The sequence below is a fragment of the Sciurus vulgaris genome (genome assembly GCF_902686455.1).
Source record: "Sciurus vulgaris genome assembly, chromosome: 2".
In the NCBI taxonomy this organism is placed as follows: Eukaryota; Metazoa; Chordata; class Mammalia; order Rodentia; family Sciuridae; genus Sciurus; species Sciurus vulgaris.
In genome coordinates this window covers 155556260-155572962 of record NC_136462.1, presented here as the reverse complement: position 1 = coordinate 155572962, position 16703 = coordinate 155556260, and the positions used below count along the sequence as shown (strand labels likewise).

General features: G+C 45.0%; 2 protein-coding genes across 2 annotated transcripts; both read right to left on the bottom strand.

Moving 5' to 3' along the window:
* Positions 1-327: 327 nt before the first annotated feature.
* On the bottom strand, positions 328-4671 carry LOC306654212 (cystatin-C-like). Its single transcript, XM_079127534.1, has 3 exons — positions 4306-4671; positions 1620-1733; positions 328-684 (listed from the first exon to the last, which is right to left on the bottom strand). Exons 1-3 carry the CDS (start codon positions 4657-4659, stop codon positions 601-603), a joined length of 552 nt encoding a protein of 183 aa, XP_078983660.1. The 5' UTR covers positions 4660-4671; the 3' UTR covers positions 328-600.
* A 2423-nt stretch (positions 4672-7094) lies between these two features.
* On the bottom strand, positions 7095-8958 carry LOC306651776 (Fanconi anemia core complex-associated protein 24-like). The gene has a single exon (XM_079124597.1). It carries the CDS (start codon positions 7815-7817, stop codon positions 7173-7175), a length of 645 nt encoding a protein of 214 aa, XP_078980723.1. The 5' UTR covers positions 7818-8958; the 3' UTR covers positions 7095-7172.
* Positions 8959-16703: the final 7745 nt, after the last annotated feature.

Below are 16703 nucleotides of genomic sequence, written 5' to 3'. Positions count from 1 at the left end.
GTGCTTGAATACTCTGTGCATAAAGGTAGATGGAAATCAGTTTATTTAGTCTCTAGGGAACCTGACAGTAATAGGCAGTCTCCACAGTTGATGCTTCCAGGCTCCTTGCTAGGTCCCTGCTCTCCCTTGTCCATTTCCCAGGAGCCATTGCAGCTGGATGCTGTGATCCCAGCCCCTTTCTGCTCTTTATCTGCTCGAAGACCACATATCCCCAAAGGTGACAGCACTGGCCCTGATGTGCACTTGTCACTCTGTGGGCCTCAGCTCTCTGTGGCATACTCTTCCTGCATGTACCTGAGACAGCAGAGATAGCAACTAGTCAAGAGGAACTGATGTCACATCTTTATTGAGCAAGGTAGAAGCAGACTAAGTGCACCACTTTTGTGCACCACTTTTGTGTTTGAAAAGCAATGAGAAGGAAGGAACAAGGGGAGAGCCACTCAGGTGTTCAACACCTGCCCACAGATGTCTTCTCTACTGGTCTGCTGGTGCTAGCACACTGAGACTTCTCCCAGGGCTGGGGGACGCATCTGAGGGAAAGGGACATTACATAGGACAGGAGTAAGGGGTGTTCAGTGCGGTCCAGCCTGGCACAGACCCTTAGGCATTCTGACAGCTGGATTTCGTCATGGAGATTGTGCCCAGCCAGGGCACAGTGTATATCTGGAAAGAGCACAGTGCTTTCTGTAAAAGGGAAGAGAGAGGGACAATCAGTGTGGGTTACAGTTAACACGGAAGATAGCCAGCTGTGAGATGTCTGAATGGAGGTACAGAATAATGGAGGTGAGACACTTGGCTCACCCTTCCAGCCCCTCACAGCCCCTTCCAGGTCCCAGAACACTCAACCCAACCCTGCAATATCTACTCGCTGCCCTTCCCACTACTTTGAGTCCACCAGATGGCATGTGACCCTCTGCCAGACTTGTGGGATTCCTCATCCTCCTACCCCCAGCACGGCCCAGCCCTCTAAGAAGCAACTTGTGTAAGGCTGTGGGAGCCCCAGGGATGCATGGAAGGCTGCTCAACTGTCCTAGCTCCCTCCACCTCCAGCACCTAGGCCAGCATCAAAAAGGGCACAGAGGAAAGAAGTGGGGACACAGGAAACACCCCTGAAAGAGGCAGGGTGGGGGCAGGAGAGACAAGGTAAAGGCTGCTCTACCCAGAGACATGGAGAGGTTGGCATTGGGTGAGCTGGGTCAGAACCACAGGGTTTCAGCCACTTAGAGTCCTCTAATCTGTTCAGCATGGCTCTGGGCAGGTGGCCACTGCTGGGATTAACAGAGCTTTTTCTCCCTCCCCAACAATCATCCCGAGAGCTGTGTCCTCTAATCCAGTGGGCAGCAACCCAAAAGCACACGGAGCTGTCCTCCACTCTGCAATTCAAGTTAATCATGTGTACACACATAGCTCCTCCTGCAGCACCCCACATATGCCCAGAACTGTATCGTCATAAACTCACACACACCCCACATTCACAGTTATCTATTCCCTCCCACATGGACACACACACTCAACACATGCACCCAGGCATGTGCACATGTTTCTCTTGACACACAAACACAAGCTTAACACATCCCTCTGCTTGTACGATTGGCCCTTGGACCATATCCGAGACATACCCTCTTCAGATGCGGCTCTTCATGGAAGGGACAGTCGGCCAAGTGGGCCTGGGACTTGGTACATGTGGTTCGCCCTATCTCCACATCCAAGAAGTAGTTCACCCCAGACACGATCTATATTAAAAGAACAGGATTCACTTACAGTACTTCTGTCAATGTCATACGTTTGTAGTTGCTCTACATTATAGAGATAATGTGTTTGCCTAGAATTCTTGCCAGCATTCATGAGCTGCCAAAAGTATCAACCACAAAGCATAAAAGTCAAAACTTCTAGCAGGATGGCTACAGGCCCTGCTGTGCATCTTATTTGCTTCTGAGTAACTCTAAAAATGTGTCTCGTGCAGGTGAGTAAGAGGAGAAGCAGGAAAACAGAAGGAAGAAGCTAGGGCCTAAAAAAATTCCTTAACTGGGTTCAAGGAGGGAAGGCACAACTCTGGGAAGCCAGCAAGGACAGAGGCAAATAAATGGTTCCATGTTCGAGGAATGCAGGGCTCGTTAAGCAAAAGGAAAGGCTCTGTTTCTCAGCAGAAGACCAACTGAATTCTGCTGACTGCAGCACAGGAGGCAGGGAATGCTGGATTCGCTCAGGAGAGTGGCACTCTGATGATTCAGCCTCAGTTGGATTTCAGTCACCAGCATGTAGCCCATGTAGAATCCATTCCCTCCACTTACTCCAGGTTTAGAGTTCTCTTACTTCACACACAAGGAGATTTCAAGCCAAGAGGAACAACTCCCTCAGATGTCTCCATTCAGTGTGATTTTTGATAGGAATATTTCTAAAATGCGTCACATACTGTGTCTTACATTTGTCACTAAAGAAGAGAATTTAACCCTATCCCTGCACAGGGTACACTTGTCAGAACTGGGGAGAACAGGGTGATGGACACAGGGACAGGGCTTGCCCTGTGCAACCACAGGCAAGGCCCTGAATCCTCTGGTATCATGTTTTCCCTCTCCAACATGAGGGTAAAGCCCTGTGCTCTGCTCCAAGTTAGTACCACACTTGAGAAGTGCACAGCCAGCAAGGGGTGTGGCACCTGGAAAGTTCACATGTCTAAGGGGAGTGTGCCAGCTGATCGCTGCAGGAGAAATGGGTCTTGCCTTGACTCATCTGAATTTTTAAGAGAGGGTTGATATGAGCTTGGGACACTGGACTATGGTACAATACTTTTGTAGCCATATCAACTGTGCACCGCTCTGTCTTAGGACACAGGTCACCTGGTCTAAATTCCAACATTTCTGCAAAAATGAGCCTGGGGCCTAGGTACCCTTGGTGCTTTCTTTACCCTCTTCTCCTCCTGGCTGACTGCCCTCTTTATCTGGTGAGGGCTTCAAGGGCTGAGTTCAGGAGGAATCCTTTCTACCTTAGTAGGTACTCAGCTGCTCAAGGGTATTGCCCATGATGCACCATGGTGAGGAACATATACCCTTAAAGGCTGCTCCTGGAGAATGCTTCTGGGGTATGCCATGCAGAAGGAAACAAGGCTTTTCAAGATATATTGAATGGTACTTGCTCAGAGGACTCAGGAGGTGGGCTGCTTCATGACCTGTATCCAACCTTGAGGAACGTCAGTCACCCAGAATGAACAGTCTATTCTACCAGGTGTTGCTTCATGATCTGATGTGTTCTCAGAAATGTGTCATTATGTGTCATTGTGCAAATGTTATGGCATACCTGCACAAACTAAGATGGCCATAATGTCACAAGGTGATATAATCTTATGGAATTGCCACTATACATGCAGTCATCATTGTGAGCATATGACTGCACTCCACAGCTGGCTAGACCCTTTGAAATGTCAAGATCATAAAAACAGAGGAGTTGCTCCAGATGAAAGGAAGCTGAGGAGACTGGACCTCGACTGCAGCGCATACCCAGAGTTATCCATCAGTGGACCTCAGCAAAACTGAATAAGTCTGTGAATTAGGCAACTGAAAAGGTCAGTGTTGATTCCTGATTTTCAAAATTGAATCTTGGGTATGTAAGACAATGCCAATGTTTACAAGAAATGTACACTACAGAATTTACTCTCAAAAGGTTCAGAAAAATAAATACATATAAATACACTCAGATACAGATGAGTACTGGGAGAACCAAAAGAATCGAGCAAACATGGTCAAATATTAACATCTGAGGGATGAGGGATTGAGAGAAGTTTTGTACTACCGTTGCAACTGCTTTAGAAATCTGAAAGAATGTCAGAATAAAATGTTGAAAAGAAAAACTTCTTAAACGATCTTTCAGTTTAAGAAGCCAGCCAGGTGGGGTTTTTCCATCACCAGTGCTCATTTAGTTTTAATAGTTCACGTTGAGCCCTAGAAGGCAGCGTTAGGGAGCCCTATAGGGGCAGAATGACCCCAACCTGACGCCCTTGTGTCTCTGGTTTCAGTGACCCTAGGAAACAGAAATAAGACGCCAGACTTGCAGGGCCTGCCAGGTTCCAGGCAGAGCAGGAATAAGGATAATTCCAGGAACTTGCCCGTGAAGGGCTGCGACAACTCTGGTGAGGAACACAGGCGTGTCTACGTCCGTGAGATTCAACTGGCCCACAAGCCAAGAGTGGCCACCAGGGGCGCCGAGGTGGGGAGCAGCAGCAAAAGAAACGAGGGCTAGGCTAGGAAAGCCTGGGCTCGCCCTCGGAGGGGCAAACTCGTCAGACTCACACCCCCGGGGCTGAGCACGCACCTGCTTGCGGGCGCGCACCACCTGCAGGGCTCGGCTGTGGTAAGCGTCGTTGCTGGCTTTGTTGTACTCGCTGAGCGCGAAGTCCAGCGCGCGGCGGACGCCCTCCTCGTTGACGTCGGCGTCCTCCAGGCCGCCCAGCAGCCGCGGAGGGCGCCCGGGGTTCGCGCCGGCCGCTGGACTCACGGTCAGGGCCACCGCCATGGCTGCCAGCAGGAGTAACGGGATGCGCTGAGATCTCGCCATTGTTGGCTCAGAAGCGGCGCTGGAACAGCAGCGGAGCACAACGGAGCCGTTCCAAAGGCTGCTAGTACCACCCGACTCCCACCCGGCTTTTATACTGCTTCGGTAGTCCATCCCTTCCAGCCCCGGATCCCGCCTTTTCCGGGTCGCCACCCTCCCTTCCGTCCCTCCTCTCTTCCTCACTCCCGGCCCCGCCTCCTTTTCCTAGTCCCGCCCCTCCTCCTCTACCTCCCTCTGTGGTTTTTGTTCTCTATCCTGCACGCTCGCTCTTCATCACTGCCCAGTACTGTCTCTTCTCTTCTCTGGTTATGCACTCCTGGCCGCTCTTCCTTGCACCCCCGAGCCTGCTCTTCCAGTCCCGGTCCTCCGCCTCAGTCCCTTTCCCCTTCCCATGCCCGGCCCCTCATGCTGTCTCCACTTCCTCTCCCAACCCTCCTCCATTATCACTTTCTCCTCGCCACTCAGGCCTCTCCCCTCCCCCCAGACCCTTCCATTTTCCTGTTTCTCCGTGCAGCCCTTGTCCTCTCTTGTTCCCACATCCTGCTCCTCTAGTTCCACTTCTCCCCCCAAGACCTGCCCTCCTGTTCGCTCCCAAGCTTGGGTCACCACGGTTTCCACAAAGGTGTCACTGTTTTCCTGGCCCTCTGAACTGTTATTTCTCTGGAAAAGGGGAAAAGAACAGTCTTGATTCTTGGGGTCCTCAGAGGTAAGGGGCGTCTGTGAGCCCTGGTCAAGATCTGGGAATCCCTGAAGCAGGTGTGATATTTCAGAGGTCCCATAAAGACCAAGGTTGTGCCCTGTCCTGGTGCAATTTGCTAAACATGAGTGAATGAACCTCATTAGGAAAAGGAATGGAATTCTCTCTTCAGGATTCATTGTCATTCAGAAAACAAACTTTTCAACCATCCAGGGCTTGGAGATGTAGCTCTGGAGATACTGTAGATGTGTTTCCCAGTGGAGATGTAACATGAACCCATGTGTAATTTTAACGTTTCTAGAAAACATTTAAAAAAATAGAAACAGGTCAAAGTAATTTTAATATTCTATTTAACCTAATATATCAAATGCTATTTCATCACAGCAATGATTTGTAATGAGATATTTTACATCTTTGGCTTTTGTGTACAAAGTCTTTGGAATTTTGTGGGTGTTTGGACTGATGTCTTTTTGAACTGGTCCCATATGAAGTACCCTGGGACCAAGTGTTGCAGTGATATTGCACAGCCCAGCTCCAGAGTGTGTTGTTGGCAGGATGGTTTGGAATGTGATCAGTAGCTTAGATCAGGGAGTTACAGGTGTTCTGTTGGAAGTGAAATAGGAATGGGAGAGAGAGTTGGGTACTAGTGGACACAGGTTGGGAGGTCTTTTTCACCCCTGAAATGATGAAAGTTTCTGCCTAGGGAAACAGGACCGGGTTGAAGGAACAGGCAGTACAAAGACCCTGAGGTATGGTTGGACTGGGCTTGTTCTAGGAACAAGGAAGGGAGGGAGGGTATGATTTGGAATCTCATGCTGGGGGCTGTGTGGACAGTGCACTGTGGACCCCTGCCAGGTCAGTGAGAGAGGGTGGGCAGCAGAGGGAATAAATGCTGGAGCCTGTGGTCTGCTCCCACTTCTCCCCTCAAGGTGTTGTACTGCCAGCTTTGGCTCACTGTCCCTTGCTTGGAAGACTTGCCTGACTGAAAAAAGAGTCACCCTAAATGAGGAATGATTTACATGCAGTCCAATGTCCCACTTTATGTGCTGGAATTATGTGAGGAATTTTAGTGAATATGTGCACCAGAGTTATCCCTCCATCAAGCTCTGGAACATCTGCATGACCCCAGAAAGCATCCGGTACCTGAGGTATGTGCTCAGGCCTGCCAGGGCATGTTAATCTCATCTGTTTATGAAGATTCCTTCTTTGTCTTTTTTTTTTTTTTTTTTTTTGTGCATTTGTTTATTTACATTGGCAGCACAGGTATATGCAGACCAGACTTAAAGAACAGGAGCTTGAGTCCAAGAAGAAGGAAGGGGCTTCTGATATACACTGCTTCATTGTGGGTTAATTTCCTTTAGATGGATATATCCACCACCTGAAAGTCTATTCCATGATAGATACAGGTCAGGGTCACTCACAAAAATCTGCCCTAACTAGCTTTTTACTGAGAGTCCCTAACTTTCTTAGGAAGTTTGGGCCGTTTTTTCCCCATCTTAACAGAATGTAAGAAGTTACCTGATGGTAACCTAAATGTCCAAACTTAGTACAGCAGCATAACCACAGGTTCCATTTGGTCTATCTCAGCTTTCACTAAATGCTGTAAAATACTCTATTTTCTTAGGCTTTTTTTTTTTTTTTTTTTTTTTTTTTTTTTTTCTCGGAGGTGAGGGAGTTTGTACCAGGGATTGAACCCAGGTACACTTAACCACTGAGCCACATTCCCAGCCCTTTTTAAAATTTTGAGACAGTGTCTTGCTACATTGCTGAGGCTGGCTTTGAATTTGATCCTCTTGCCTCAGCCTTCCAGCCACTGTGTGCCACTGCACCTGTTTTGTTTTTTTTTTTTTTTTTTTTCCCTTGTTTTTAAAATATGAAAACCAGATCCTATAGTTCATGGTCAAAAGAAAACAGTAGATGAGGGCAGCTGTCACCTGGATTGGGTGAAGAAGGTGTAGATTTGCTGTGCTACGACTTGTCCTACTACTGGCTCAAATTCTTGAACAGAAGCATTACTCAGTTGCTGGATACTTGGAAACTTCTGAAGCAGAAGAGAAGCTTTAACTTTTCCAACTCCTGGGATCTGCTGCACAGTTTGAAGGAGGTATGGCTTAGGGAGCAGAGCCCGTTTCTTCCTGAGGAAAGGGTTCTTACTGGGTTCTTTGGATTGCTCTTGTACTAACTGAACAGTGAGGCAGGATGCTTCCATCTGGTTGGCTACTGGAAGTAACACCATCCCAAGGTCCAGTACAGTAAACTTCTGTATGGCTGGGAAGTACTGCTCATTGATCTGTGTTTTTTCAACTACTACGATCCCTTGAAGGTTACCGAAATTTCTAACTCGAGCAAGTCTTTTTCTGTAGCCATTTCCTGCCACCAAATCAGCTTCAGTGACATAAAGAATGCAGGATCTGCTGAACAGGTAAAAATCTGGTGTCAGGCCATCCTCAAAAATGAGTTTAATTTTCCCTTGCATCCCCTGCGCCATTTGAGACCCGCACCACTTTTCATTAGCTGCAACATGCCCAAAAGGCATGTGCAGGGGGCCTGCGCCTTCAGGGAGATTCTTTTCCATCGGTGGTCTGGACCTAAATCAGGAAATGCAAGGTGACCCTTGGGCAAGCTCTCCCGCAAAGGGCCCCACATTACACTATGAAGCCAGGGGCTTATTTAGCAGCATCTCGTCTGCAGAGTGGTCTCTCAGTCTTAAGAAACTGGAGATTTCTGCCCCTGTGGCTGCGTCCCTCATTTTCAGCACCTGCCTAGGGCCTGATGGCCCAGCTGGACCTTGCTCAGGCTGCTCAGTTAAGTCTGGGACTAGGACCCAGCTCTCTTTGTCTATTCTTGAACTTCTGGTAAATGGACTCACTCGAGTGTGAGGACGTGTCTGTTTTTTTTTGTTTTTGTTTTTGTTTTTTCCGGCTTTCTCCATATTATTTCCTTAATCTGATGGTTGTCCTCTCCAGACTAAGAAGATGTGGTTAGCCAGGTACTATGTGGCCCCCCATGTCAGAACTGTGCAGTCCTGGGCCCAGATATGGCACCAGAAGAGGAAAGGGTGGATGGGCATTCTGAACACATAGCTGGTTTTGTTTCTTCTCTTGACTCTACTGTCTGTGCCTAAAAATGACCGTGTGACAAATGACCTTATGTTGAAGGTGGAAGGCTTTGCCAGAAGCCCCTGGAGGCTCCTAAACTCTTGAAGGGCACACAGAAGGACTGTCTTGTGAATGGTGGAGGGAACAGTCAGCCAGATCAGCCCAGATCTTGGGGCTGGGCTATGGATAGCTAGATCAGCAGGAATCCAGAAGGTGGGAACTAATGAATATTCATGCTCAGGATTAGAATGGGGGACCTTGTTGCCAGAGGCATGGTTACCATCTAACCTTACTGTGAGTCAGAAGCCCTAGAAAAATCATGGTCCCAACTAGATGAACCAACTGTCACAAGGATGGCATTTGCCACCCAGTGAGGGAGGGGAGGTCTTCAAACAAGTTTGAACCTGATGCTTTCCTGGTTAAATAGGAAAGAGAGGGAGATACGCATAGCCAGGAAAGACAGGGCTGCCCCTGGGCAGGTACTTCTGAATGGAATGGTCATCGCCAAAGGGAAGGAGTTTGTTTTCATGTAGGAAACTCCAGTCTGAGGAGAGCGTTTTGTGCAAAAGGTAAGCTAAAGCATGAGGAATCTTTTACATCTTATCATTAGGAAGGAGGTCAGGTCACTCAAATAGCTGGAGTGTGGTGGTGGGTGTGAGAGTGCTTGATTGCTCACACATGTTGGTACATGTGGTTGTGCTACCTGTTGTCATCCTCTATGAGGGTGTTGGCTCATGTTGCATTGACATGGCAGGTATCCTGATAAAGTGACATTTTGAATCCCCAGAGAACAGATACCAATGTAGGGTGCTTTCAGGATCTACAGGAGCCACCTTTAGTGTAGTGATAGGAAGTAGAAGACTGGACATTTGCTCCAGGTGTTTGGATGACCTTGAGGAAATGTTTTGCCTTCTTTGCATGTAATACATCTGGAGCAGGTGGGCTATTTGTCTTCAGTAGGGTCTGGAGAATCAGCCAGCAGAGAGGACCAAGCTTCAGTACTGATAGTTAGAGCAGGGCTAGACATAATGGAGCAGTCTGAACCCTGATTCCTGGAGTCTATAGCTTCAAGGATAAGGTACAGAAACCCATAGAGAAACAGAGGACCCAGGACTGAGCCATGGAGCCTCATGTTGCATGGAGGAGCACAATGCCCAGGAGGTGAACTTGTGTAACTTTGGATGGCAGAAGAAGGAGGAACCCATGTTCTCACACTCTGCATGTTTGGCTGTTGATCTTCTGATCTCAGTTAGTAGAGTGAGAAATTAGGTAAGAGGGCAAAAGAAATTCTCTATAATAATCAATAATAAGTGGATATTAAGTAATACTAAAATAAATGACCAAACACATAAAACTCCATCTAACATGAAAGAGGCAGGATCAAGTCAGCCAAGAGTTGAACTTCTAAACATTCTGATTTTGAGCCATTAAAACTTTGGGTCCTCAGTCATACCTAGACTGAGCAAATAATGGGTTTTGGTGGCCTCTCAAAATGGAAAAATCAGAAGCCTGGAGTTCTCTGGGGTCGAGCTCCCTTACACACACCCTCTCACCTCTTCCCTCAATCTCAACTCAAGTTGATATGCAGATACTTCTAGACCACATGCCAGTGTTGTCACACCATCTAAGGCTCTGTTAGGTGTTCATGTCACATTCTTGAGAAACTGTGATATACCCAGGAAAACCTGTTGGCAGCCCCTGTGGGAAGAGGTGAGCATGCGGTGTTAGTATCTGCTTTGTAAGAGGGAAGAGAATTCTTTTGCATATTTCTGCTCGAGGTTTCATAGCCCTCATTATTTTATAATACTTATTGCCACTTGTTTTCACAAGCAGATATTTACTCAAGTAGATCTGATAACTGAAGACCCATAGCCAAACAGAGAGCCCCAGGGAGAGGCCTTCTGGGGACACGGGCAGCTGGCTTGTGTAGCTGGGTGCTCCACCTCTCTCCCTGGGCCTCAGCATGCAGATGACTTAGCCGTGAGGAAAACAGAATGGCTGGGTCAGGTTGAGCAATCCCCTTGGAAGATATCTCTGGGTGGTCAGAGTTCCCTTTGCAAATCTGCAGTCTGGTTACTGCTGTCACTTTTCTCTTGGTGTTTTTGCAACTTTGAACTTCAGTTCCTTTTGCAAAGTGCAGTGGAGAGTGATTCCTCTCCCTGCCTGGGATTATCTTCAGACTGACTCACTAAACTTTTGAGCTGGAGCTCAAAGGTCATTTAGGGCAGCCTCGTCCTCTCTCTCCCTTGTGCCCTCTGTCGCACTTTCAGTCATCAAGAATGGAGCCCATGGCCAAGTCTCTTTCCTTGACCACGCTTTAGTCAGGCTCCCCTGGGCTTCTCCACTAGGCCACTGGCCTCCGTCCCCTGTCCAGTCCTCTCTGAGGCTTCACTTCTTGTCTTAGCAAAGAATCCTGCTAAGTCAGTTTGGGGAGAATCTCCCTGCCTTTGATCTATGATTCCTCTCAACTTATCAAGTTCTTCATCCCCCTCATTGATGTCTAAGTCCTTGTCTTTCCTTCACCAAGGATCCTGTTGGGTCCATTTAGTCAGAATTCCCCTATACTTGATGTCTTCTCTTAGTAATTTTCCATCCATAGACCCCCACCCACCTCCTGGCTCTTTGACTATAACTCCCCACTTGTCCTTGCATTTGGAGTTGAGCTCTGTTTTACTTCTGTTGTAATCGTGTTAACCCTTGTTCCAATTGTCTTGAAAAATGTCTTCCTTGGGTTCTAAGAAGTGTCAGGATGATATTTCTTCAGCAGTGACTTCCTTAATCAACCAGGTTATGCTCCATCCTACCTCACGTCTTGACTGGGACATGATGAAAATACTGGTGCCATGTAGAAACCAAGAAACTGGAAGGATGGAGGATGGCAAAGAAAGAGGAGAGGAAGATGGAGAAGGGAGGGGTGCAGGAAGAGGTGGGCCAGTGGGAGGCATTTCCTCTTGACATTTTTATTATGAAAATTTTTAATCATGCAGCAGAGTTAAAAGAAATCTCTAGCAAATACCTATATGCCCAACACTGTATTCTGTCATATGTAATAGACATTGTGTCCTTGTCTGTCCTGTCTGTCCATCTGTCCCTTTCCCTTTCCATCCCTAAATCCATTCTTTGTTGGATGCAGTTTGAAGAAAGTTGAAGACACCAGTATATTCTACCCCTACACACTTAGTCATGTGTATCAACTGCAGCTCAGTATTTATTTACAGTTTTTTCATTTGCTAAAAAATAATCTTGAAATGTACAACTCTTAAAAGTAAATTCACTGAATTTTGACAAATGCCTGTCCCTGTGTAGCCCAAATGGTATCAGACACTGAAGTTTCCTTCATCCCCCTTTTGGGCCAGTTTGGACTCTTGCCCCTGACATAGCCATTGCACTAATTATACCTTTGATTAGTTTTGCCTATTCTAGAGATGCATATAAATGAAATTCTATAGTATGTAAATTTTATGTCTGGATTTTTCACTTGGCATGTTTTTGAGAGTCATCCATGTAAACTTGTATTTGTGCAACTCAGTCTTTGATTGCCACAGTGAGCCTTCGTACAGACTCAGGAGGGTCTCTGGCTCAGAAAGTCAGCTTTTGTTGGTCTGAATTTTTCCTGCTGCCTCTTCTCCTTTTTAACCTGGAAGAATCCCTTTCTTCACTCCTCTGCCCTGCCTGTTCCTCTTTCCCCTTCTCTCTCTCTCTTTCCTAAAGCCAATTTTACTTTGTTCCAAGAAGATTCCAGAAGGAGGGAAAAGAGTATCATAATCAGTAAAGCAAAACCTGATTTTATAAGACAAAGAACAGCTTTTCCAAACTCTTTCCCATATTTTTATTTTTTTAAGATTATTTTTCTCCATATTTGTAAATAAAAGTTCACATTTCTAAAAAAAAAAATCAGTACAATATGTTCAGTGTACAAATAAGAAAATTAAGAAAAATTTAAAGGAGATAAGTTCCATGCATGTATTTGAATTTGTACAGGTGTTTGTGTACCTTCTTGTGCACAGGTGTGTAGGTGAGTTACCTGGAGATTGTGTAATGGTTAAAATTTGATGTTGCTTTTATTCACTTGTCTTATGTTCCAAATGCTTTTCATGGTGTTAGTCTTTGAAAGTTCAGTTTTGTTTCCTGTTCTGATGATTTTAGTTTGAGTTTTTATTTAATTTGATCTTTTAGGCTCTTCTTAGTTTTTTGGTTCTATAATGAATATGATACACTCTATTATAAGGAAAAATGTTTTGGTGCATTGTTGAGATTGTTTTCTTGCTAGAACTGACATTTTAGGTCAGAGACTTTGATTAATTTTTTAAACGTCTCAATACAGATTGGCAAATAATTCTGCAGAGAGATGTGCCTGGCTTCATTTTCCAAATAGCAAAAAGGAAGTTCTTAGGGCCAAAGGCAGCATTTCCCCCTTTGTTTTATGAGTGCAGTTGTCCTCAGCATTGTCCTGCTATGCCTGGGACTCTGAGTAGCCGCACCTTATATGACTCTCCCTTTCCACAACCCATGTTGGCATTTTATCCTTAATGTAATTGTGTTTTGGAGTGGGGCCTTTAAAAGGCAATTAAGTCTTCCAAAGGGATTAACATCTTTCTCTCTGGAGTGGATTAATTTCATGGGAGTGGGTTAGTCATTGCAAGAGCACATTGTTATAAAGTGAACCTGCCCCTTGGGCTTTTTTCTTTCACACTTGATTTCCCTTTTGCTTTTCCATCATGCTATAATGCAGCTCAAGGCTGTTGCCAGTTGTGGTTGCTTGATCTTGAACTTCAAGCCTCCAAAACCATGAGCCAGATAAATCTGTATTCTTTATAAATAATCCAATCTCAGATATTCTGTTATAGCAGTAGAAAACAGACTAAGGCAGGTGACATTGTCTTATTATGAATGTCTTTTGTGCCTAAATCACTTAGTGGTAGACCTACCTTCTAATTATTTTCCTTCATGAAAAGTGTTATTGATTCACTGTCTACTCATTGATTCATTCATTCATCAATTTAGAAAATATTCATTGAACACTTCCTCCCTTGAAGAAGTCCTGAGTCTATGAGAAGAAAGCTGTATAAACAGGTATGTCAGCTGGGCATGGTGGCATACCCTGTAATCCTGGCAGTTCAGGAGGCTGAGGCAGGAGGATCTCAAGTTTGAAGCCAGTCAGGCAACTTAGGGAAATGAAAAATAAAAATAAAGGACTGGAAATGTAACTCAGTGGTAAAGCATCCCTAGTACTGCAAAAACAAACAAACAAACAAACACAAACAACAATAGAAAAAGGAAAATCCAGATACTTCAGTACAGCATGATGCAGGTCATGAAAAAATGTGTGAAGACCAGTGGCCTTGATCCAGCCTTGGACATGTCACTGAGGTACTTTGCTAGGTAGTTTTAGAAGGAACAATATGATCTTGATTTGTTAATTCCAAGAAACCTGGGAAGCCATTTATCTTAGCTCTTCCAGCTATAATTTTTACAACATAGCCTTGTCCAGGATAAGCTTAGTGAGTCCTGTCCTAGTTGGCACACTCCAGAGCCAAGCCTTGTCCTCTTTCTACCCCATTCCTAGAGATCTTACCCTGTCTTGGGCTTATAATAACTCTACACCTGCAATTCTAACAGATGCCCCCATAGGAAAACCATGGCCATACCTCCAGTCCATCTGATTGCCTTTCCATGTGCATGACGTGACACCCAGGCTTCCATGGCCTGGACTGCGCTCTGGGTCCACTCCTTTTCCCTCCTTCACTCACAGCCTTCCTCCTGTCTGTGGGGGCCATTATGCTTTTCAGTTGCTGTAGATGAAAACCTCGTAGTTCCCCTTCACTCCTCTTTCTCTACATCCCACATCCAGCATATCAAGAAATCTTTTAGTTCCACCTCCAGTATTTATCTGGGATCTGTTAACTTCTTTCACCTCCATTGCAACACTGGGCTGAGACCACTGTCAACTTTCCCAGTGGCCCTGCTTTTGCCCTGCAGTGCATGCCCAACTCTATAGCCTGCGGGGTTATTTTGCAATATTAGTCAAGGCTTGACACTCCTCTGCTAGAAACTCTGTCTATGTTTGGTCATGGAGCACTGAAATAGGGCTAGTGTGACTGGGGAGTGCATTTGGGATTTTACTGAATTTTTATTCTCTTAGGTTTAAATAGCCATATGGGGTCCATGTGGGCTGATGTACTGCATGGAGAAGTTCTTGTGGTTCCCATTTCACCCAGAGTAAAAGCCAAAACTCTTAAGTGGCCCCTGAAGTCCCACGTGACCTGCCTGCCATTCTCTGACCTCTGTCTGCTCTTGTTGCTCCTCCTGGAAGGTGTTGCCTCAGGCCTTTGTATTCATTCTCCCTTTTTTTTTTTTTTAATTTTAATTTTAATTTTATTTATTTATTTATTTATTTATTTTTTGTTGTAAACAAATGGGATACATGTTGTTTCTCTATTTGTACATGGCGTAAAGGCATACCATTTGTGTAATCATAAATTTACATACAGTAATGTTGTTTGATTCATTCTGTTATTTTTTCCCTTCCCCCCACCCTTCCCACCCCTCTTTACCCTCTATACAGTACTTCCTTCCTCCATACTTGCCCCCCTCCCTAACCCTAACTCTAACCCTAACATTAACCCTTCCCTCTCCCCCTTTATGTGTCATCCTCCACTTATTAGCGATATCATTTGTCCTTTGGCTTTTTGAGATTGGCTTATCTCACTTAGCATGATATTCTCCAGTTTCATCCATTTGCCTGCAAATGCCATAATTTTGTCATTCTTTATGGCTGAGTAATATTCCATTGTGTATATATACCACAGTTTCTTTATCCACTCATCAATTGAAGGGCATCTAGGTTGGTTCCATAGTCTGGCTATTGTGAATTGAGCAGCTATGAACATTGATGTGGCTGTATCTCTGTAGTATGCTGATTTTAAGTCCTTTGGGTATAAACCAAGGAGTGGGATAGCTGGGTCAAATGGTGGTTCCATTCCAAGTTTTCTAAGGAATCTCCACACTGCTTTCCAGAGTGGCTGCACTAATTTGCAGCCCCACCAGCAATGTATGAGTGTACCTTTCTCCCCACATCCTGGCCAACACCTGTTGCTTGTATTTTTGATAATTGCCATTCTAATTGGGGTGAGATGGAATCTTAGGGTGGTTTTGATTTGCATTTCTCTTATTACTAGAGATGTTGAACATTTTTTCATATGTTTATTGATTGCTTGTACATCTTCTTCTGTGAAGTGTCTGTTCATTTCTTTAGCCCATTTGTCGATTGGATTATTTGTATTGTTGGTGTAGAGTTTTTTGAGTTCTTTATAGATTCTGGAGATTAGTGCTCTATCTGAAATATGATTGGCAAAGATATTCAATGCATTTTTATACATAAGTGATGAATCCTCAGAAAGAGAAATTATGAAAACTACCCCATTCACCATAGCATCGAAAAAAATAAAATACTTGGGAATCAATCTCACAAAAGAGGTGAAAGACCTCTACAATGAGAACTACAGAACACTAAAGAAAGAAATTAAAGAAAACCTTAGAAGTTGGAAAGATCTCCCATGTTCTTGGATAGGCCGAATTAATATTGTCAAAATGGCCATACTACCAAAAGTGCTATACAGATTCAATGCAATCCCAATTAAAATCCCAATGACGTACCTTACAGAAATAGAGCAAGCAATCATGAAATTCCTCTGGAAGAATAAGAAACCCAGAATAGCTAAAGCAATCCTTCGCAGGAAAAATGAAGCAGGGGGTATCGCAATACCCGAACTTCAACTTTATTACAAAGCAATAGTAACAAAGACGGCATGGTACTGGTACCAAAATAGACAGGTAGATCAATGGTACAGAATAGAGGACACGGACACAAACCCAAATAAATACAACTTTCTAATACTAGACAAAGGCGCCAAAAATATGCAATGGAGAAAGATAGCCTCTTCAACAAATGGTGCTGGGAGAATTGGAAATCCATATGCAACAGAATGAAACTAAACCCATATCTCTCACCCTGCACAAAACTCAACTCAAAATGGATTAAGGACCTTGGAATCAGACCAGAGACTCTGCAGATTATAGAAGAAAAGTAGGTCCCGATCTTCAACATGTCGGCTTAGGACCAGACTTCCTCAACAGGACTCCCATAGCACAAGAAATAAAAGCTAGAATCAACCACTGGGATAGATTCAAACTAAAAAGCTTTCTCTCAGCAAAGGAAACTATCAGTAATGTGAAGAAAGAGCCTACAGAGTGGGAGAATATCTTTGCCAATCATTCTCCCTTTTGTAGATCTCTGGCTGTCTTCTTCACCTCCTTCAGATTTCTGCACAGAGCTCAGCTTATCAGTGAGAACTTCCCTGATC

What these genes read in the sequence shown, in the direction of transcription:
- LOC306651776 (XM_079124597.1), bottom strand. Translation starts at nt 7,817, where the DNA reads ATGGAAAAGAATCTCCCTGAAGGCGCAGGCCCCCTGCACATGCCTTTT.
- LOC306654212 (XM_079127534.1), bottom strand. Translation starts at nt 4,659, where the DNA reads ATGGACTACCGAAGCAGTATAAAAGCCGGGTGGGAGTCGGGTGGTACT. An exon ending in TGGTGCGCGCCCGCAAGCAG is followed by an intron (nt 1,734 to 4,305) that starts GTGCGTGCTCAG and finishes CTTTTAATATAG; the next exon opens with ATCGTGTCTGGGGTGAACTA. An exon ending in AAGAGCCGCATCTGAAGAGG is followed by an intron (nt 685 to 1,619) that starts GTATGTCTCGGA and finishes TCCCTTTTACAG; the next exon opens with AAAGCACTGTGCTCTTTCCA.